We start from the raw sequence: 22,930 nt of genomic DNA, 5'->3' as shown, positions 1-22,930 counted from the left end.
CCTGGAAATATCTGTGTGCTTCATACAGAATTCCTGGACAAAGAAATCTCATTAATTCAAACACCGGATTATTTCTTGTGTTTCTACAAGGAACTGTAGATAACAACACTGTACCAGATACAGCATACATCATCGCGTTCCATCTTGGATTCTCCGTCGGGACTAGAACTTAAATTCATTCGAACATTTTATCATTAGGACTTCTAAAATTTAATTTGTGGATCATTCCTGGTTTTTTTTTATTTGATTCTTAAAACCGTAAGTTCGCGTTTTTTAATTGTTACAGTATTTTTCCATTGGAAATTATTTGTTAAATTTTACAAAGATTGTTGTTCTCACTCTTTCTTTTGTAGCTGTTTCTTCGAGTCTAAACACGTGACATTATATATATATATATATATATATATATATATATATATATATATATATATATATATATATATATATATATATATATATATATGAATCTCGTTGAAAAATGGCCAACTTTGCTCGCCTTGCATATTATAGAACTCGATTCTTATTAAATATTAAATCATAGTAGATCCGCAAGCATTGTGTTCATCTAACTGACACTAGATTCTTATTAAATATTACATCATAGTAGATCCGCAAGGATTGTGTTCATCTAAGTGACACTATCAGGTTAAGAGATCTATGTCTGCATAGAGGTTTAAATAAAAACTGGATTCGAAACTGTCGTGACAACACTAGCATGAAGGTCATTTTGGGACATGATGTTTGGTCACGACATGCATTTCGGGCTGAAGAAAAGGACGATACTACAAGCGGGACGAGACACTGTTAGGTTGTACTCAAATCCAGCGGCAACATCTTCCCATCATCACAATGAAAAGTTTAATAATCGTCGCTACCCTCATTGTTCTTGCGTACCAGGTGAGTAAAGATTTCAAAATTTCTCATATCGTGACTCTTTGTCACACACACACACACACACACATATATATATATAATCTTCATCAATGCAGAAAAGCCAATGTTTTTAACAATCATTTACTTTCCAGTCCTAAAAGCCGCTGTTGTAACTAATATATATATATATATATATATATATATATATATATATATATATATATATATATATATATATATATATGTGTGTGTGTGTGTGTGTGTGTGTGTGTGTGTGTGTGTGTGTGGCCAAAGTTGAATAAAGGACAATTAGGACAATATCATTAGTTTTCAATGACTCGAGAATTCTTAGAGATAAGGCTGAGCTTTATGTTTTAGCTATACATTTTGATATCTCCCTGATATGTTTTTCAAAATTCATTCGGATGTTATGAATTTATATAACATCGGCAGCCTCTGCCATTTTTCTTTAAACGCTAAAGTGTTTAAACATCATTTAAGATTTATTTTTTTAAGTTTAGTCTTCGTTATTTAATTTCTCAAGATAGGCTTAACTTTTTACTCTCTCTCTCTCTCTCTCTCTCTCTCTCTCTCTCTCTCTCTCCAGGATGCTTGTTCGGATTTAAAGTCACGTGAGTTTCCACAATACACCCTTTAATTTCGGCACTGATATTTTGTTCAGAATTGTTATATAAAGACTACTTCATTATGCTTATTGGTGGGAGTGTAATATTCCACCGACGGGATAAAACTCTTCCATGAGATACTACGCACAGCCTCGCTCCCGACGCAGAAATCCTACCGTCGGATCTATGATGGTTTTCAAATGCTATATTACCGCAACTTGACTGTGTTTTTTTTTTCTTCAGCAAAGTACTACACATGCGCCTCACTCCACTCATGAACCAACTGAGCATGACTCGTTCATCTTCCACTATGACTACTTAACGGTAGAAACTCTCTCTCTCTCTCTCTCTCACACACACACACACATATACCCTCTCTCTCTCTCTCTCTCTCTCTCGCTCTCTCGCTCTCTTGCAAATATATATATCTACATATGTATGTATAGTGAGAGAGAGAAGGTTAATATATATTAAATGCACACACTGCTGATGACGATAGTCACCGCTCTCTCTTTCTCATTTCAGACAAAGATCAGATGCAGATCTGATATATACACACTATGCAAATAAAGATAAATACGGTTTTATAACTCGTAACAGGTTGATCGAAAACGTAAATGACTGCTCATTATGTAAAAAGAAAATACCTATATGGCCGTTGTTAATGCGCTTTTGTCCCACAATGACCTAAACTCAGATGAAGACAAAGCAAATGATATTGATTATTTACATAAGTGATTTATTTAACAAATTTGAAACAACACGAAGGAAAAAATAGTATTTTCGTTTTGAATATATTTGTAATTTAATCGAGACCTCAGAAAAGCCAAATTATTTTTGTTCGATGTATCGTGTTATAGACAGCTCGAAATCACCACCACATCGTATTGCGTGATATGGTGAGCTCATTGGCATGAACCAAGTTGTTAGAAATACCGCAAAATCGTTGATTGTTATATAGGTAGCATACTGGGATGTAGCCAGATGCAAAGTCAGTGGCATTGGGCAAGTTTCTAACTCAGTGGCAATGTGCAAGTTTCTAACTCAGTGACAGAGGGCAAGTTGGTAATTATGTGGCAATGGGCAGGTTGCTAACTCAGTGGCAGAGGCAAGTTGCTAACCTAGTGGCAGAGGGCAAGTTACTAAGTAGCACAGGGCAAGCTGCTAACTCCGCGGAGGAGGGTAAGTTGCTAACTCAGTGGCAAGGGGCAAGTTGCTAATTCAGTGGCAAGGAGCAATTTGCTAACGCAGTGGCAGAAGCCAAGTCACTAACGCATTGGCAAGAGGCAAGTTGCTAACTCAGTGCCAATGTGCAAGTTCCTCAGTGGCAAGGGTCAAATTGCTAACTCATTGGCAGAAGGCATTAGTAAACATTAGTTGGTATGAACGAGCTAATAAAATTGGTTTGACTAGTAAGTGATATAATTTTCAGCTCTTATCCAATCGTTGAACATAATAATCGACTGTATTACTTTCGAGGGGTAACTCCCCGCTTAAAATGGCTGTATCATTTAATTGTCAAACATTTTCATTTATATATATATATATATATATATATATATATATATATATAACACTTTCAAATTTTTGAAGCGGCTGGTTGATATTGTGAAAAGGGGTTCTATCGCCTTGTCAATGACGTTGTCGGATAGCGCACACTTTTTCATTACAGCAAAAGATGGTAATAACGAAAAGCAGGGATTGTTACATATTCACCTTGAGTGACCAAGAGAAAGTGGACGTGCACACAGACTCTGGACTGCTTACTCTTGAGGTAACATAAAGCTTTCATTATTCCAATTCCTCATTAGTTCAGTGGATTTTATACTTCCTGGTTACTTATCTAGGGCGATGAATCTTGTATAAAAATGCGTGCGCATGATTGTTGGATGAAGTTTATTAATGTTACTGTATTCATGTACCAATATAATAATATCGAATTTCACGTACCATTGATGCGCTGGTGTTGTGTTTTACTTATCCTTTCTCCTGTTAGCACCCACATCAATGAATGTGCTTCCACATACTCTGTAAGGACGGTAGATATACAATCCAGTTGCACACAGGATTGGAATTATGTGAGTAGGAAAATAGGACGTGCTTTCTTGCCCTAATTCATATTCACTGAGTGCGATAAAAATAACGATGAGCGTAAAGAAGACTTTTTCAACTGGTCAGTTTTACAGTAACTAGTTAATATTCACATCTGCCTGTAAGTCAAACTAGGATTCCAAATCTCAGTATTTCAAGTAATTTTCTGCAAAATGATCTGATATACTAAAACGAAAAATGACTGATATTGTACTAAACAATTCACAGTATAGCGGTTATATCTAAAAATATCCTGTAAGTTTGCTCTCTTACGAGATGCTAGTTGCTCGTTCGTTTGCTATTAGTTAATGGAGAGAGTGCGCCGCTTGGAAAACATTTAAGTAATGCCAACGTACCGACTAGCGAAACTTAAAATGCAAGTAGTAAAGGGGGCCACTATAGCCTCAATGGAAATTAGCATTACAAGACCCCCCTGGGCCACTATAGCCTCAATGGAAATTTAACATGGAGAAAAACCCTGGGCCACTATAGCCTCAAGGGAAATTTAACATGGAGAAAAGTCTTGGGCCACTCTAGCCTCAAGGGGATTGAACATGGGGAAAAAGCATGGGCAACTCTAGCGACAAGGGAAATTGAACGTGGGGAATTGTAACAGGGTCCAGACCTGATGGGTCTATGGAAAGGGAACAGGGGGAGAGGGACATAACACACACACACACACACACACACACACACACACACACACACACACACATATATATATATATATATATATATATATATATATATATATATATATATATATATATATATATATATATATATATATATATATATATAAAATAATAATTCGGGGGTAGGCAATTGAAAGTCATTCTCTTTTCGAGAAATTGGAGTGGCCCTGAAAAGGGCCTTTGTGTTTCTTCTTCTTCTTCTATTTCCTCCACTTCTTCCACCAAGATCTCGCTTTTTCCATTATTCCTTTCTTCTTCTTCTTCTTCTTCTTCTTCTTCTTCTTCTTCTTCTCTGTTATCCAGTCAGGATGACCCATGGCTCTGAACTTTTCCTGGACTTTGATCCAATTGTTGTTTAGCCGCTCAAACTCTGCCTCTTTCTTTTTGTTTTCCTGATCTTTTCTTTCTTTATTCCATCTCTCTTTGATCTTCTTGACCTCTACCTCCATCACTTTTCTCATCAACTCCTCTCCTTTCTTCAGTCTGTCCAGACCTCTCTCCACAAAAGAGCACTCTGTCCCATGTGACATATTTTCAAGAAAGCACCTGACTTTGCTTGCATTGTCAAGTGCTTCCTTTAAGCTTCCCACTCTGACATAGGTGGGATTTATCATACCTCTCAATCTCTTTTCCTCCTCTTCTATCATTCCTGCTATCACTTCTTTTGTTACGTTTAGGCATTTAGCGTAGTACAGGTACTCTGCTATCTTCCATTCTTTTTCTAGTCTCTCCACTACATAGATACCATCCATTATCCAATAGTATATATGTACCAAGTTGTTAAACAACTGACTTGCAACCACCATCTTCGTTTTTATTATTCCGTAGAATGGTTCGAACATCAAACTCTGTGGGTTCTTATACTGAAAGCGCGGACGTGATGGAAAACATCCTCCTAAGACTTAAAATTGATATTACCTAGATCATCACTTAAAACGCGCGGCCGTGAAGGAAAACATCCCCCTACTTTTCTCATTTCATATAATATACTATCCACATAAGTTAAATCAGCAATAAACTAACCCCAAATCTACTATCCACACACACACACACACACACACACACACACACAAAGAGTCAGTGTTTATATACACACTACTCTACCTACACACATTGGCAAATCGATGGTTATTTCTTTTCTAGAGTATTGTGTAGCCCTGAAAAGGGCTGTTTGTTTTAGAACTTCAGATGCACCTATCTAATGCTGGCACCTTCCTGGTCTGGCACCACACACACATCTTCGACTCCAGTCTCTTTTTACTTTCTGTCTTGAGAGTGCAGAGGCGGGATGATTCGCTTCAGCACCCCAATCCTCTGTCTCTGGTATCTTGTAAGTCATCCTCTCTCCTATTTTCTTTTCCTCCTCTTCCCTCTCTCTTCTCTCCTCCTCTTCCTTCTTTATTCTTGCTTCTTCTACGATAGCCTCCGCGGACAGTTCATTTACTATGCGCCTGGCATATTCCAGGTGCATCTGGAGTTCTAGCAGTTTCACAATCCTTGTATTCATTGTCTTGCTGTTAACAGGTCGACGATGGGTAGCCCAACTGACGATTAGTTTTTAAGTTATACTAAAAGCGCGGACGTGAAGGAAAACATCCCCTAAGACACAAAATTGATATTACCTAGATCATAACCCAACAACGCGCGGACCTAAAAGAAACACTCACTCACTTTTTTATACTACCCAGCACTATTCTAAAAATGTTCATTAATCACTTCAATATACTATCCACATACTCAAAGCAAACTAACCCTAAATCTACGTCAAGCAGCAAAAAAAAAAAAATAACAAAAAAAAAAACAAAAAAAAAAAAACAAAACAAAACTTGATCTTAATATACTATCCACACCAACGTACTTGAGCACTTACAAGCACACAATCATATACACAAACACAAACACTCACACTATAAAAGAGTCAGTGTTTATATAAACACTACTCTACCTACACATATTGGCAATTGGATTGTTATTTCTTTTCTAGAGTATTGGGTAGCCCTGAAAAGGGCTGTTTTTTTGTTTGCTATGGCAATCTTTTAGTTTCTAAGAATGCTACGTCCTCTCAGGATGGACTTTCTGGCGATAGGTCTGCTTCTTCGGAAAGAGAAGAAGAACTCTTTGGTGTCGATACGACAATCGACAAAGCCTTTGTCAGGTTCAGGTTGCTGCTGCTGCTGCTGCTGCTGTTGCTGCTGTCTCTGAAGTCTGTACTTCTCTGTCCATTCTTCTTTCTCCCTGTTCACTTCTTCTCTGAAGAGCTCTTCGATCAGGTCTTCAGTGACTTTTAGCATTCTCAAGTTCTCAATTTCTTCTGGCTTCGGTATCAGACTGTGTCTGACCCTATGCAAATTCACGTAGGCTTCGTTTAGCTTAGCTAGTTTGGAGCACATCTTCGTAGGAGGATGAGTCAACAATGGATGGTTAGACTGGAGGCTACCCTGGTTCTTAAAGTCAAAGCGCGGACGTATAGGACAACATCCCTCCACGGTTTTCGATCCGCAACGTTTAATGAGTGTCATGAGAAAGATAGAGAGAAGTCAAAGTGCAGGAATCAACATTCTTATAGTCAAACAAAAGACAAAGGCATTTGTTTTCAAAACACAACATTTTTTATTCAAAATCACTTAACACTAACCAACAACTCTAACATTTTTTAACAATAATCCAACAATAGAACATCAAACATTTTTTTCAAATGACAAACATTTTTTTCAATTTACACTCTACTTTAAACAGGGTTGGCAACGTGTTGAATGAAATTGTGATTTCCACTGTTGCAAGTCATTGAGTCATGGATGGACACTACGTTTCCTAGCTGAAGACAACAAAATAAGCATACTAGTCACAAAATCATCGATTTACTTTCTCATCGTTTCTAGAAAAACCATGATCAAAATAAGTCACTAAATGTTCTTTTGCTGATAATAAGTGCTCAATTTCGATCTCGACTTTCTCTTTGAATTTGTCAAAGAGGGCTTTGATGTAATGGATTTCTTGAGTCGTTAGTGGAGGACAGAAATATTCACGCAAGTCTTTATACCACCAACGTAACACGTCTTTTTTAAACAGACTCCAAGCTTCGTCCAGATATTCTTTGAATTTTTCTTCTTGACTGATGTTTTGACATTCATAGTAATCATGCTTCATCCATATCGTAACTGTGTCTGCCAGGTATGTAGCACAGTAGGAGACCGATTGCTGTTCTTGTTCTGGACATCTCGACTTGATCATGATGTCCTTTTCGTCTTTGTCTTGGGATTCTCCTTCCACGGTCTCCTCACATTTCATGTCTAAAGTTTCTCCACTAGGCAAAGAGGGATAACAGTCTTCCATGGCTTCTAATAGTCTAGAATGACTTCTCTCAAACTGTTGATTTCTATGGTATTGTCGAATTCTCCATACAGGAGGACGTTCACTGTGTGATCTGGAGGTGGATTTGCAAACTGAAGTTCCACACGAATTAGGCCCGATTTTATAGGGTGGAAATGTCCCTCGTCGCTGCCTTGGTCTGGAGTGAAATCAAAACCCCACAAAGCATAGCCTCCTGCGTAATCGTCGTACGAAATACCGTGACTGGTGTTGGTTCCTAACTGTCCCGTGGCTTCGTACAGGGACAAGTACGATCTCAAATAATTCTTTGCGACACCAAAGTTGGGCTCAAAGGGTCGGGTACACAAGGTCTTGCCGTCGCGACTGACTTCGATCTTGGACACATTGTAATGTTGAAACTCAAAAGGATTTTGATCGTGGGTTCCGTTGAAGGCTGAATTCCTGACGATACCAACAATCAAACGCTTGGGTAACTGTCCTTGGAACAGATGATCTTCGATCATAGATCGCTGTCCAGGGGCAATGGTGAACGTTTTCACTTCTACGCGTCGTATCGGATACTTGGCGGTCGTTCTGCTCAACGTGTGACTGACGTCGTTTCCCACTTTAGGTAACACTTCCACACGACGCACGTAAAGTCGGGCTTCTTGAATGATAGTTTTGTATTCGTTGGCATGGGCCATCAAATGGAAAGCGGCACTGCTACGATTCAGTCTCAGACGGATATCCACCCCGTTCAGCAAATACTTTTCTTGTAACCACATGTCCAAATGCAAACGATCCGTCAGTTCTAAACTTCGCCCTTGCAGAATTTTCTTACGACGGTCGTTAAACCCCACATTGTGAGGATTGTCATCTTCTGTCAGGACTGTGTCGCTAAACGTGCCTACACCTGCCGTGTCAGGTTTCCATACCACGCAAGCATCCAGATGAGTATTCTTGGCTTCTTTTCCGTACGTCAAGAGATTTTCCAAGTAGGCACGATATGGGTAAGTATCCATGCTGCTGCTGACCAGTTTGTTATTCAAGTACAAGTCCACTTCGCTGAACAAGGAATGCATGAAATTGTTGACAGGAGCTACTCTAGCATCGCCTCCTGGATTGGTGTTGTCCGTTTTGATCACTTTCACTTTCAAATACAGGTAACTGCTATTCAGATCGATGTAATCTTCGGGTTGTCCTTTGATTTCAAACTCGATGGGAGCGGAATCCGTCAAAGAGGAGACGGGATGAAATTCCACCCATTGGGATTCTTGCATCGTCATCATGGTAGGGGGCATGGCAAAGAGATCCAGTTCCGACTTGGAACAAGCGCAAGACTCTCGGTGCATCATTTTTTTGTCTGTTTCTCAGTAATCGAAAACGTCTAAGTCTCGAACGGTTCTTCTTTTCTTTGCCTTTCTAGCTTGAAGTCTGGTGAAAGGGTGTTTTCTTCTTCGTCTCTTTCTGCCTTGTCCTTGCTGAATGCCTGACTCGGTAGCGTGCAGGGCATTTACAGGTGTATCTCGTCGGTCCAAAAGGTCTTTGCCCGTTTGCAGCAAGACATTTTTGCCTGCCCTCAAGAAAGCTTCTTTAGGGTTTTGTTTGTCGATGATGACATTTTGGAGAAATTCTTTGCCTTGTGTCAGCGCCGCATCTTTCAAGGCGTGCAATCCGCGTGTCACCATCGGTTTCAACACCGGGGCCACCGAACGAAAGGCTGATTTCAACATATCTCCTAAACCGTGTCCTCTCTGTCGAGCAACCCCTCGGTACACTGGATACATGACTTACGAGTCGTGAGAGAACCGTTTTCGAAAATGGAGTTTCACCGTGACTTTTCCTTTGGTGAATGGAATATTTTGTCCCAAATCTCCTTTTATAGCAATGTTGACAGTGTCCAAATAAGACTTGCTGACAGGCAAATAGTGAGGATGTACAAATTCGCGGTGGACGTGGTAAGTGTTTCCACCTTTTTCGTCAGTGGCCGTGGCAGAATCCACTTTGAAAGGAATGACACGTAGTAACGGTGCGGAGGTGTGTCCCACCACGTTGTACTCCACCACATAGGAGTACACAAACATCAAATTCAGTCCTTGGTTCAGTTCTACCGGGGCACGAAATAACTTGCTAAAAGACTCGTTGTCGTAAACGATTGGTAATTCGTTTTTCTTGAGCATGGCCATTCTCATGTCCATGTCTCCGCCCAACATGTCAAACAATTCAGGACAAAATAAAATGGACAGGATTTTACTCCCGTCAAATTTCATCAAGAAGCGACGAGCTGCTTTGTGGTATTCCATGGTGACACTTTTTTTGACACTCTCCAAAGCTTTCAGAAACACGACATTAAATCTGGAGGTTATGGTGCTCACCAAATGTTGACCACTAAAATAATAGCCTGGAGGAATGAACAAGTGATAGGTGGTGTACTTTTAATCTTTTGTGCCAGGGGTTTTCTTGTCATATTTGCCATTGGTATCCAAGTACTGTTGCAATTGTTCGTCATGAACTTCTACATAAAAAGAATTTTGATTGGGAAGGACATTGAGGACTTGGGTCGGGTCAATGATTTCTACTAAAGCCACTTCCCAATGGGCTTCGTGATCTAAGGGGATGGTCTGAGGTAATTTGGCCGTGTAACAGCACAACGTGTTCTTGGGAAACACCTCCATGGAACTGTCACTGGGTAAGGTTAAGTAAAATTGGTTTTGGTGACTCATAATTCCAGAGTTCTGTGGCTGTCCGAGGGGTTGCTGGACGTCAGAGGCGTGTCTTCGCTCAAAATGGGGTTGTTGTTGGAGTAGTGGCTGGCACTGGCACTGGACGCAAGGATTCCGTGGTTCCCGTTCGAGGTGAATTTCAGGGAGGGATTAGGAAGCAGGTAACCGATGCAACTGCTCAATAAAATGGTCCACAATTGTTTGTCTCCTTGTTGCAAACTCAAATTGTCAATGGCTGCCCCGATGACACAATACACCACGAAGATTTGGCAGAAAAAGACGATTTGCGTTTTAGGCACTCGTTCTCCGCACCACAGGGTTGTTTTTGTAAATCTTGCAGAGAAGAACTGGGTGAAGGAGTGGTCGACGTAGCTGCGTCTGTGTGAAAGGGAATGATGGTCACTTCTTTTTATAGTCGATGACTTGCGAAGCGTCGATCCAAGAATCGAAACTGGGTGGATATCCTTTCCAACGTACTTTGACTTCTTTGACACGTCGTTTGCCTACTTTACGGGTTCTGAGTTCGAGAATGAGTTCGATGTCGTACACGTCGTCTTCTTTTTTGGTGACACGTTGTAACTCGGGCAAATAAAACGTTCCTTTGAGCACTTCTCCGTTCATATCTTCCAATTGATAGACGGCAGGATGACGGCATGCACTCGTCCAGTGACACGAAACAATTCGGTCGTCCAGTTAGTTAAGTAACCTTTGTCGAAAGTGCGTTTGGTTTTGCCAATGCGCACCCAATCTCCTACAGTCATCTCTCCACTTTTCTTGGGGACAGCCCTCGTCGGGGACGTACCAAACAGGCGCTCAAACACCAACACTTCGTTGTCGGGAGTCACTTCTTGCGGGGCAAGTCCGATGCTTCGATGGTAAGATTGGTTGTACACTTGTACCAGGTGCGGTAAGATGTCGATGTACTTCAGAGTGTGGTGATGCGTAAAATATTTCCACATGCGTTCTTTCAAAGTGCGTTGAAAAAGTTCCACGATGCTGGCTTTGGTTTCGGGATTCTCGGTGGTAAAAAAATGAATGTCACGTTTCTTTAATTCTTTTTGGAAAGCTTGGTTCAGAAATTCGGTACCTTTGTCCGTTTGCCGTCGAAGAGGGTGATGACCACTTTGTTTCAACACTCGTTGCAGGGCTCGCACTAACTCGCTGCTCGATTTGGAAGTCAAGGGCACGACCTAGGCAAATTTGGAAAAGACGTCGATGACACAAAACAAATAGTTGTAGCTACGATTGTAGCTGGCCAAATGAGAGACATCGGCTAAATCGGCTTGCCATTGATGATCGATGCCTTCCACTCGGGTGCGACTTCTGGTAAACTTGCGTCGAATGGGTTTGTGTAAAGTGTAGGTAGCTTGTTCTTGTAACCATCGTCGCACTTGAGGTAAACGGAGACTTTTCAATCGAGTTTTGGCAGCACGAAACAATTTTTGAACTCCTGCGTAACCTGCAGGATGAGAGGGATCGTAGTAAATGCTGGCTAAGACTTTTTCCATTTTTTGTGTTTGTGTGTTGATAAGACACCCACTCTTGGAGGATGCTACTCTTTTTCTCTTGGGGTACTTTCTTTGTTTGCAATCCTTTGCGTGTGCGACCGGCAATAGGTGTTGAAGAGGAGGATGTCTGAGCGGGGGATATCGGTTCTTGTTTCACTTCTGTCTTCACTTCTGTCTTCACTTTCTTTTTCTCTTGTGATGAAGAAGGGGTGGCCATCATCTTTTTAATCCATCCAATTCTGGAGGTAGGTGGTGTTGTTAACTTGCGTACTTTTTCTGGTGGAGTTTGAAACACTTCTTCTTCTTCTTCTCCTTTTTCTGTCTTGGTCACTGGTAGTGGTGGTACTGGTACTGGTACTGGTAATGGTGCTGGACTTTTCATCAAGGTCTTAAAATCTTTCAGAGTGGGTAGAGCTGTTTCGTCTAAAGCTTTCTGGTGAAAGAGTTGCAGTCGTTGCAAGAGTTGACCGTACTTTTGCGATTTTTCTGTTTCGGACAAATCTTGGCGATCCATCAAGGACTGCAATTCGTGTTGCAACTGGGACATCTCGCTCAAATGGGGATTGGGAGGTAAATGCGGAGTGCGTTGTTCTTGCCAACGATGGTATTCCATCCATCGTTTGTAAGGCACTAAAGCTAGTTTTCGTCCTTCCATGGGGTTGTCAGGGGTCAATTCTGAGATCTTGGGACTTCCGAGGGCCTTTTTATCTTGCTCCCACCAATCCTCCAAACATGGTTCCCAAGACTCCTTTCAGTAAGGGACCTAACAAGATGGGTAAAATGCCTCCACGCTGGACCATCATCTTCTTCTTTTGACGAATGGGAATTTTCTTTTGAACCATTTGGCGAAGAACGTGACGATGTTTACCTAAGCATTGTTTCTGGTGTTTGGACAAAGGGATCGTGCCTTTCAAGACGTTCAAACAACATTCGCACACGGTATCCATGACCTCTTTGGAGGCTGTTTGAATGAGTTTTTTTCGTAGGGGTGGAGAAGCTTTGGACAGGACAGATAACATGTCCCCATGTTTGACTAAACGAGGAGGCAGTCCTTTCCTTTTCTTTCCTTGGGGTTTAGAAGAGGGATGCTTTCTGGAGGGTGACATCTTTGAGTCTTCAGCACCAAAAACACTGATACCCCTACTTAGTCACAGACCTTTTTTATACTGGAACGCGTCGCCACTGATTGTCTTGACGTCGTATCAACTTGAGCACAGGCATGACACGTCGCGCAGGGGTACGCAACGGACTAAATCGAGCCAGTTCTTGCTTGGACAAATCCAGTAAACTTTGTAACATGCCCGATCTTTCTTGGACTTCGACTTTGGGAGCAGGTACTTTGTGAGACGCAGCCACTGTTGCGAAACTGGAGGGTCCTGCCACTGGGGAAGTTCTTGGGGTCATCAACGGAGAAGTTCTTGGTGTGATCAACGTCTCCAAGTACTGTTCCGTTCTTGGTGACATCAACGGAGAAGTGATGGAACCTGAGGCTACCGGAGACGCAGTCACTGTCGTGGCAGGTCGTGGTTTGCGAGTGTAAGGTTGCGTCCTGGCCGAAGTGCCTCTCTTGCGACTAGTTTTCTTCTGTGGGCTTTTCTTTTTCTGGGGACTTTTTCTCTGTTTCTTTTTCTGGGGGCTTCTTTTCTTTTTCCGGGGTGGTGTCTGGTAAGAGGAGGGTCCCGCCACTGGAGAAGTTCTTGCAGACACGGGTCTTTTTGGGGACCTGGTCTTTTTCTTTTTCTTCTTGGAGCTTCGTTTGACTGCTTTTTTGTCTTGGGGAAAACTTTGGGAGCATTAGGATCCCATCTTAAGAGAGAGCGAATGATGACCCCTCCTAGAGTACCGCTCACTCCAGGTTTCAAAATGATTTGTTTTTTGGTTTGAGTGTCAATGCGGGGATCGGCCAGTTGGGTTAAAGCGACTTTGTTTCGATCGAAAAAGCGTTTGGTTTGATGAGGAATCTGAATGATCCCTTGGAGTAATTGACGTGCCGTCACCGTGAACCATCGTAAGACTTCTTTGAGACTAGCTTCTAAGACACGAGCTCGTATTTGTGGATTTTTTTTTTCGACTGATGCCGTACAAGGCACGAATCAATTTGACGGGAAGATGCGACTGAAGGGACGTCATGTTCACACTGTGTGTGAGACAGACGAAAAGGGTCTGAGGTTTTTATAGATTTTTTGTGGAATGAAGTTAAGTCGAGGACGGAGACGTGTACAGGACAGGCCCTCCATCTTGGCACCAGTGGTGAAACAAGTGGGTACGAAATCGCAAATTCTCGGGGGTCGTAGGTTTCAAATCGACGAGTAAATAAGCGTGTGGAGTGTGAGTGGCATCGTCGTACGCCTGAGTCAGCCAAGGCGTTCCTAACTGTTTGGCTAAGACTTGCACTTGCGATTTATCTCGAGGGCTTTTAAACAAGACTACGTAATGCGCATTTAGACTGATGGTGCGATGGGCTTTACTTTGTTGAAACAAATTTTGAGTGATGTAAACGACACTGGCATTACGGTGATGCCCTTTGCGCGTGAACCACAGTTTAATTTCTTCTTCGTCTTCTCCTAACATGTCGTCAAAAATGACCAAATGGGTTTGACGGGAGTCAGAGACGATGCCATCGTCTTCTTTAGGAATGCCTTCCACAAACACGATGGAATCGCCTTGACTTTCTTGCAAGATGCTGTACGCCGATTGCCACTCTTTGTAACACCACACGATGCGTTGAGGTGGTCGATCGATCAAATGATGTTTATGTTCGATCAAACGTTTGACAAATTCGGTTTTGCCTGAACCGCTAGGTCCAGCAATGAGCATGTTAAAGGGATGACGAAGATACAAAGCCTCCCAACTGGTACGATCTAAGTGTTCGTCGATGACTTTGACAGTGGAGGAAGAGGGAGCCGAGACAGTATAAGTAGCCATAGTGTTAGGAATGTCACTTGTGACACGAAAAAAACAACACGAGATTTTATATACTTTTTTCAGGACACGTTTATTGAATGTTTCAAATATGAACAACACGAAAGACAAAAATACATAAAAGCCAAATAGTGATGTACAGGAATAAAAACACATCAAAACGATCAAAGTGGAATACAAACAAGTCTCTGTGCAACATGTTCTGGGTAAGCAAGATGTCCTAGGGACAGTGTGTAATGTTCTTACAGCCTCTACATGAGGTACGGTCACACAAGTGTCCTCCGGGAATGACCTTTCAGGAATGTCCACGACAGTCCTGTCCTGGGTGATGGGTTCTTCTGGTACTGTCACTAACACAGGTTGAAAAGTTGCAAGGCTCACAAGCGCATTCCACTTCAGAAACCCCACACTTGAATCGTGTCTTTCTAAACTTGTTTTGTGTTTCTCTGAAAGTATTTATCTTGTTCACTTGGTCCTGGTAGTCACAATGAACTATCGATCTTGCCTAGGGTTCCGTTTTATATACAGACCAATACCGACGTGTCCATACGGTAAGGTGAAATGATTGGGAAGTCGCACTCGCTTCTGGCACACGATTTGATAGACTTTTTGCAAGGGTCGACTGACGATGTGGTGAGTGGGTAAACGTACAATCTTGTTGGGTTGATAGGTGGTCACTTTAAAGTGTTCGTCCTCTCCAGACTGCAAGGCTTCTTTCAATACCCCAAAATTCACCACTCGACTGGTACGATAATTCAGAGTCAATCCTTTCACTTTGCACTGCGTGTGCACTTCTCCTTGTTTGTCCCGATATTCGTAACCGTAATTTTTAGGACCACCACTGGCGAAACTTAGAATCTTGTCGTCGGGATGCTCGTCTGTCCAGGTTCCTAAACGGTCTCCTTCGATGTCAGGGTGCTGTTGACTTGGGTGATGGATGTAAATGCAACTGTCCGTGTCAAAGTACAGGACGCGTTCCCGTAACAGTTCTAATGCTTCGTACAATTTTAAGTGAGCATGAGCTGTCACGTAAGCCGCAATGATGACATTTCCAAAAGGGTCGTCTTGTACAAAGTCCAAATCTTCCTCGTAATTGACCAAGATCAAATCCTCGCGAACGACGTCCACGTGTTTCATGTATTTGGTTTTGTCGTGAGTCATTTGGAAGTAGCGAGAAGGTTCTGTCAAATATTCCGTCTTGGGTAAACACGGTCGTTGTGCCATTTTACCCCACAAGCAATTTAACATCACTTTGGCAAACGATCGCCTGCCTTCGTTTTTCTCGATGTGGTCTAAAGAGATGCCTTCTTGTGCATAGTATTTCTCTTTGAATGTCTTTTGGTCTTCGGGAGTGTGACACCAGGACGGATAGCCACTGTCTTCTTGTTTCAGTTTCAAAAAAGCATCCACGTAGTCTGCGAAAATGCCTTTCTGCGTAGGGTCACCCTTCTGGTATTGTTGTGTCTTGGGAAAGTGACAAATTTCGTACACTTCTAACAGTTGGTATCCCATGTCCAGAGCTTTGAACAATTCTACGCTGACCCAGGTTCCCGTCAAGGCCCGTTCTTCCTGGGTGTGCTGACAAGGCTGGTCCTGGTTGCACGTTTCGGCACAAGTTCGGCACAAAGGAAACATCAGTTTGCCTTGACAATGGTGAGGTAAGACGGGATGGTACAGGTCCGTGGGAGGCAAAACTTTGCACTTGATCAAGCCTTCGTATTGTCGAATGTTTTTCAGGTCGATGTGTTCCGTGAACAATTGTAGGTGCCCTGCAGGAAAGCGACAATATTTGTACACGTAGGGATACAGCGAACACACGTCCAAGTATTTGATTTCTTCTCCTTTCTCTTCGTCGGCTTGGTACATCAAACAGGTGGCATTGGTCCTTCCTCCGTACAAACTATCTCTGGGGTTCAGGGGGTCCACCATCTTGTAACTTTCCACGAGACATTTAAACTCGGGATCGGTTTTCAAACGGTGATCGTACTCGTGTTCCCACATTTCCACCACTTGGTATCCTTCCTGTTCTAACTTTAGGCGTCGCTGACAAGTGTCCTGGTACAAGTCTTCCATGGTTCGTTGTAGAAACTGATTTTTAGTTTTACGGTCAGGGTAAGAGACGGGACATCCGTGAAATAAGCAGCCGTTAAGCTCGTACACGATCTTGGGGTTTTCTAAGTCGCAGCCATCTACCGAATGCGTTCCAATGGTCTTTTCGCCCCCTCCGTTGCGGGCATGCTGAATCCATTTGTCTTCCTTGTCGCATAAGTAATGTAACCAACGTAGGGCTTTGACCGAGTATTGACGTTTGACATAGTTGGTCGTTTGAGGACTGATGACCGCCACGGTGTTTTCAGGCATGAATCTTTCTCTGTACACTAAGGAACACGCTTTGGCAATGGTGCAAGCTTCTTTCAAAGGATCGACCCCTCCGTGTTCCATGAACAGTTCTCGAAATTTTCCACAGCAACGCCGTAAAATGTCCACGTCGGAACGACAATACTTTAGCATTTCTTCCTGAAAGTCGAAAGGGTCCGAGGCGTGAGCCTGGTACCAAGCGTAGAAAGCTTCTCGTTGTTCGGTACCCATGTTGTCGGGGTCGTAATCTTTAGCCTCAGGCAAATGGGGTAGAACGGCGTGTTGATTGGCTTCCGTATTGAAAAAGTGTGGAAAATACCCTTTAGCCATTTCTGTCATTGCAAACATTTTGGGCATTCGACTCAAAGGCATGGCCAAGTAACTCATCGAATCTTTAAACTGTACTTGTCCCACTTGCATGGAAATGAGTTTGGCTCCGTTCAAAGTCAATTTAGGTCGTTCGGTGCCTTGTTCCGTATAATACCTCAAAAGAAACTGTCCATCGTATCCGGAGAAATTGTGAGCCATCACCGTGGCATGACGATGACAATCTCCGTAACGTTCGATGTCCTCTTGGCTCCACGTCTTGTCGATGGGGTCTCGGACCCATTGGGCAAAATAGGCTAGCGTGTTCGGTCCCCGAAAGATTTTTTCACGCCCTCCAGGAATCTTGCTGCCGTGAGGGCAATGACTGAAAATAGGTTCTTGAATGCACTTGTCGCAAGCTCGATGAGTCACACAGAAATTAGGAATGTGAATGCCAGTCTCTTGCATGCATTCGAAATCGAAAAAGATGAAATTGCCTTTTTTCATTTTTGTGACCATCCTCTTTCTCTGGTTGGTATTTTTGCACGTAGCATTAATGTTCCAAGTCCACGATGTGGTGACAAATGTGACATTTTTTCTTTCCTGAACATACGTGTGCCTTGGCATTATTGGTACGTATGCCTTGTCCACACGTAGGGCACAATCTCAGGAGTTGACGAGCACATTTCTGCTGTGAACCTTGCGTCTTCAAATGTTGTTGGTAATAGGTAGGGCTGAGAAAGGTGCGCAGACAAGTTGAACAAGGCACTGGTCCTTCGCTCAGACAGGGTGGAGAGATCAAACATCCTGAGCATTTCCATCCGCAATGTTTGTGTTGCTCTCGATTATTATAACAACGGTCACATTTCTCACAGTAATATCTGTATCCCAGGAATCCAGTGATATTGGTAATGGTATCGAAATGGTCATCGTGATGATAAAGGTGAATGTATTTTCTATCCTTAAAATCTTGGCCTCGAAACAACAGAAGTCCACGCACTTCTTGAGGGTGCACTTTCAAGGTGTAGCGTGGAGCTAGGACATCTTGCAATGTTTGCCTTTCAGGAATGCCACAGGGTGTGTCTTTGGACAGGCCCGCTTGTTGTAACAGGAGTTCTGCTTCGTTTCGTTGTTTGGCTCGGTCCGATTGTCGAATAGTTTTCCAGGCTCTTTTCCATTCTGCGGTGTCGTTCTTGTTGGCATAGGTTCGCCCCACCACGATAGCCCGGGCTAAACACATCTGGTCATGAGGGTTGTAAATTTCGACGAAGCTACGCTTAATGCTGCGAAGATCGTTCACCAATAACATCTTTTTGCGTCCAGTCCCTTGAGGAAGAGAGACGTGAGCCATTTTCAGTGTGGCTTTTCCATCGGTGATGTCAAACTGGTCATTGGATTGTTGCACCTGTTGTATCTTGTCCATGACTTTGGAAGGGGTCAGTTCTGTGGGTCTGCTAAACTCGATCCAAACAGGGGACTTCAAACCATCGTGTTGCATGGATAGTGTCAAGTGATCGTCTTCTTTGTGTTGACATTGTCGCTTGAGTGCGGTGAGTAAAGAATCCCACATCTCGGTGATGAACCCATCTGCTTTCTCTAAGGGTACTTCGGACTTGAAATCTTTAAACTTCACCGTGTAGCTGTAAGCCGTGGTTCTAAATTTTCTAGAGGAGCGCTTTTCTGTCTCTCGAATGGAATAGTATTTGTCAGGGTTAACTAAGGGCGGTGAACTTGGTTGAGAGGGCTTGGATTCTGGTTCACTCATGTCGTCTTCAAAATCACTGGCATGAATTTGTGCCAAGACTTCAGCTCTGGTACCAGGCGATAGATCACGTTTCTGCCTCTTACTTTCTTCTTCTTCTTTCTTCTCAAATGAATTAGATCGTTTCATCTTGAAAGCAAAAAGTCAAATGACTCAAGTTTAAACACCATGAGCTACTTTATAGTCCTGGCAGACCAGCGTATATAAAAGTGTACGTGTCTTGTCCTTTCACTATTCATTTCACTCTCTACCTGATCACAACGATGGAAGAGACTAGCCAGATGGAACGTTTCATCAGAGCGTTGCGAGGGGTCATTAGAAAATTCTCTTCAGACCAGCCTTCGGACTACTCTCCTTCCTTTCGAGATAAAAGTCAAGATACTTGCTATATCTGTCAAAAGAAAGGGCATTGGTCTTCAGAGTGTCCAGACCGTCAAAAAAGAAAAACAGGGGTTAAAAGAGACAAAAGTCAAGATACCTGTTATTATTGTAAAGAAAAAGGACATTGGTCTCCAGATTGCCCCAAATAGAAACAAGAGGAGTCAGAAGAAGAGAGGGATTTTTCAGAGAAAGAAGAGGAAGAAGAAGAGGAAGAAAGCAGACAGGTGAAGAAAAAGAAACAGGAGAAGAAAAGAAGAAGGTAAGAAAGTGAGGAGGAAGAAGAGGAAAAGCCTGTGAAGAAATCTAAAAAAACAGAGAGAGTAAATAATGACACAAAAGAAGTGAATGAACTTTTTTAAGAGTGTTTATGTTGTGAATTGAATTGTAACTATGGATAACAGAATACATTAATGATAAAAGGTAAGTGACTTTGGGTTATGATTTTAAAATAAGAACCTCCACCCACGCACTCATACACAGACACGTACTATAGGGGTAAAAATGGGTTGTTATTTTGAGTTATTGGCAATTGAAATGGTATCTCTTTTCGAGAGAAGTGGGTGGCCCTGAAAAGGGCCGTTATTTGCTTGGTGTAGGGGTGAGTTTAAGCAATCAACTTTAACTGTCTTAAGCCTTTGCCACGTCCGAGGCCTACATTTGATGATGATGATTGGGTTGAAATCACTAAGGGTGGTAAGGTAGGCTTAGTCTCAGGGTTGGCGTGTTTAGCTCGGGAAGGTCGTATTCCCTTCGGTCGTGATGAAGAAGTATGATACATTTGTTTCAGACTTCTTAACTCCGCTAAAATGTCCAACAGTACCGTGACCGTTTGACTTTCACCCTCTTGTTTCTTTGCTGCTTCTTCTTCTTCTTGCTGTTTTTTCTTCTTACCTCTTCTTCTTGCTGCTGTTGCTGTAGCAGAAAAGCTTGTTCTGCTTCCTTTTGTCTCTGTATAAATTTCTCCATTTCTTCTTTCTGTCTCTGTCGAAAATTCTCCACGTGCGGTAAAGATGGTAACGAAGGTTCTGGAACAAATTCTTGCGAGGTCAGAAAATCCACAAAATCCCAGTTTACGGCTTCTGAATGTAAGTCCGGGTTCCCTTGGGTAGTATCCACCGTCGGTGCACCCCCATGGATCGTTTTCTGAGTTTCCGTCATGTTGAATCACTGTCGCATAGATTGACAGCGCACAGGCGCTAGCGAATGTATATAGGCCATGTGACGTCACAGACTGCTCTCTTCCGATTGGATGCGGACTGACTGAATTTCGTCACGCGTGTTTGGATTGGTCAACGAACTCTATCCGTTTCAATCCTTCCTCTCCCTATAAATAAGCGCAGTTCAGTGCAATCACTCACTCACCTATTCTCGTAGCCGCAAGATGTGGACTGACGTTGAATCTTCCACCCTCATGTCTTCAATGATGTTCAGGACGGACATGCTCATGTATGTCCGATCCAAGTGGACCGTTGTCCACAGGACCACCAGCAGTCTGTGGATACGAAGAGTCTACATAGAGAGACAATGTTGCCTCAAGAGGACTCTGATGTATGGCCCTGCTGTAAGACGCAGCTTGAGGACAAGAAGATGCCACAGATGCCTTTTATGTTAAGGGCATATTAACATAAATCCAAAGGCCCTTTTCAGGGCCACTTCTATTTCTCGAAAAGAGATTGACTTTCAATTGCCTAACCCCGAATTATTATTTTATAGGTGTGTGTGTGTGTGTGTATGTCTTCGCGCGTACGTTGTGTGTGTGTGTGTGTGTGTGTGTGTGTGTGTGTGTGTGTGTGTTATGTCCCTCTCCCCCTGTTCCCTTTCCATAGACCCATCAGGTCTGGACCCTGTTACAATTCCCCATGTTCAATTTCCCTTGTCGCTAGAGTTGCCCATGCTTTTTTCCCCATGTTCAATCCCCTTGAGGCTAGAGTGGCCCAAGACTTTTCTCCATGTTAAATTTCCCTTGAGGCTATAATGGCCCAGGGTTTTTCTCCATGTTAAATTTCCATTGAGGCTATAGTGGCCCAGGGGGGTCTTGTAATGCTAATTTCCATTGAAGCTATAGTGGCCCCCTTTACTACTAATGCATCTGACGTATTATATAAGAGTAGCAATTATACATGCTTTTTGTTGGGGGAGGCGGAGGTAGATGGATCCTCTGGTATCAACCTTGCTGAATCCCTTCGCACTCTTGCTTCAAAGCGAACGCTCTCAACAAGCATTAGAATATATATGAATCATTTCCGGTTGTGTACTAATTTGTTCCATTATTATTATTGTTATTATTTATCTGATATGATCAGTAGTGTTGTTCTGTTGCTTATCGCCAATGCTAGTAGGCATATATGCTTTTCAATCTAAGAATTAGTTCTTTACATCTACCTCAGAAATCTCATTTACTTATTCCATAATATTATTGTTACACGTTATTCTCTCTCTCTCTCTTTCTCTAGCCAGTAGCTTCTCGTGGGTCGGTGGTTCTTTCTGGGGTTTTCCCGGGTTCTTCCTCCACCATTAATACTGGCCGCCATATATAGCCTATCGTGTGCTGAAAAATGGCGTAAAACCCCACAACAACAAAAACAACAACTCTCTCTCTCTCTCTCTCTCTCTCTCTCTCTCTCTCTCTCTCGCGCACAGAAGCACATATTATAATTATTCTGATATTACTGTTGTTTTGTTGCTGTTGAATATACTACTAAATCAAGTAATTTGTTCTTTACATGTACCTCGTGAATCTATCTACTTATTCTATGATATTATTCTCTCTCTCTCTCTCTCTCTCTCTCTCTCTCACCCACACACACACACACACATACGCACACACACACACACACACACGCACCTCACAATTTGAATGACCGATTTACAAACTTACAAATACTCGTCTCATCAATCTTCTCTTTTATCCTTGATGTGTATTTATCTGCGTATGAATATGCATGTATGACATTTTCTCTTTTTTCTTCAGATCAAATTTATGCAACTGATTGATTCCGGCACAAAGACATTGACGAACAAGGGGTTATTGCCATATCAAATAGTAACAACTTGTGGACCAAACACCCTGCACTTCTATATCGTTTCCTAGATCCTCAGATATTGAAATGAAATACACAAATATAGCTTCGAAGCATAAATTATTCACATATTGCACAACTTTCGAATAAATCTTAATGTACCTTTATGTAATGTCCGTCTATGTCCCCTACCTTCTAGTTTTAGTTACTTCCTCCTTCATTATTCTCATAATCCGTATGACATTACTAGTTCAGGCAACAAAGAAATCAAAGCAATCAACCACTTTCATTTCCTTTCGCGACATTATAGGACACAAAGGAATTAATAGTAGGTTTACCATTTGATGAGTTTCTGA

The 22,930-nt window shown here is 42.3% G+C and overlaps 1 protein-coding gene across 1 annotated transcript; it reads left to right on the top strand.

Annotated features, from left to right (window-relative positions):
• Window positions 1-735: 735 nt before the first annotated feature.
• LOC149789541 (uncharacterized) lies at window positions 736-22,741 on the top strand. Its single transcript, XM_089973311.1, has 4 exons — window positions 736-897; window positions 1,743-1,823; window positions 3,172-3,273; window positions 22,526-22,741. Exons 1-4 carry the CDS (start codon window positions 850-852, stop codon window positions 22,643-22,645), a joined length of 351 nt encoding a protein of 116 aa, XP_089829437.1. The 5' UTR covers window positions 736-849; the 3' UTR covers window positions 22,646-22,741.
• Window positions 22,742-22,930: the final 189 nt, after the last annotated feature.

This window comes from Sinohyriopsis cumingii, chromosome 10 (genome assembly GCF_028554795.1).
Source record: "Sinohyriopsis cumingii isolate HCF-2022 chromosome 10, ASM2855479v2, whole genome shotgun sequence".
Taxonomy (NCBI): domain Eukaryota; kingdom Metazoa; phylum Mollusca; class Bivalvia; order Unionida; family Unionidae; genus Sinohyriopsis; species Sinohyriopsis cumingii.
This window is presented reverse-complemented; position numbering and strand designations above follow the sequence as displayed.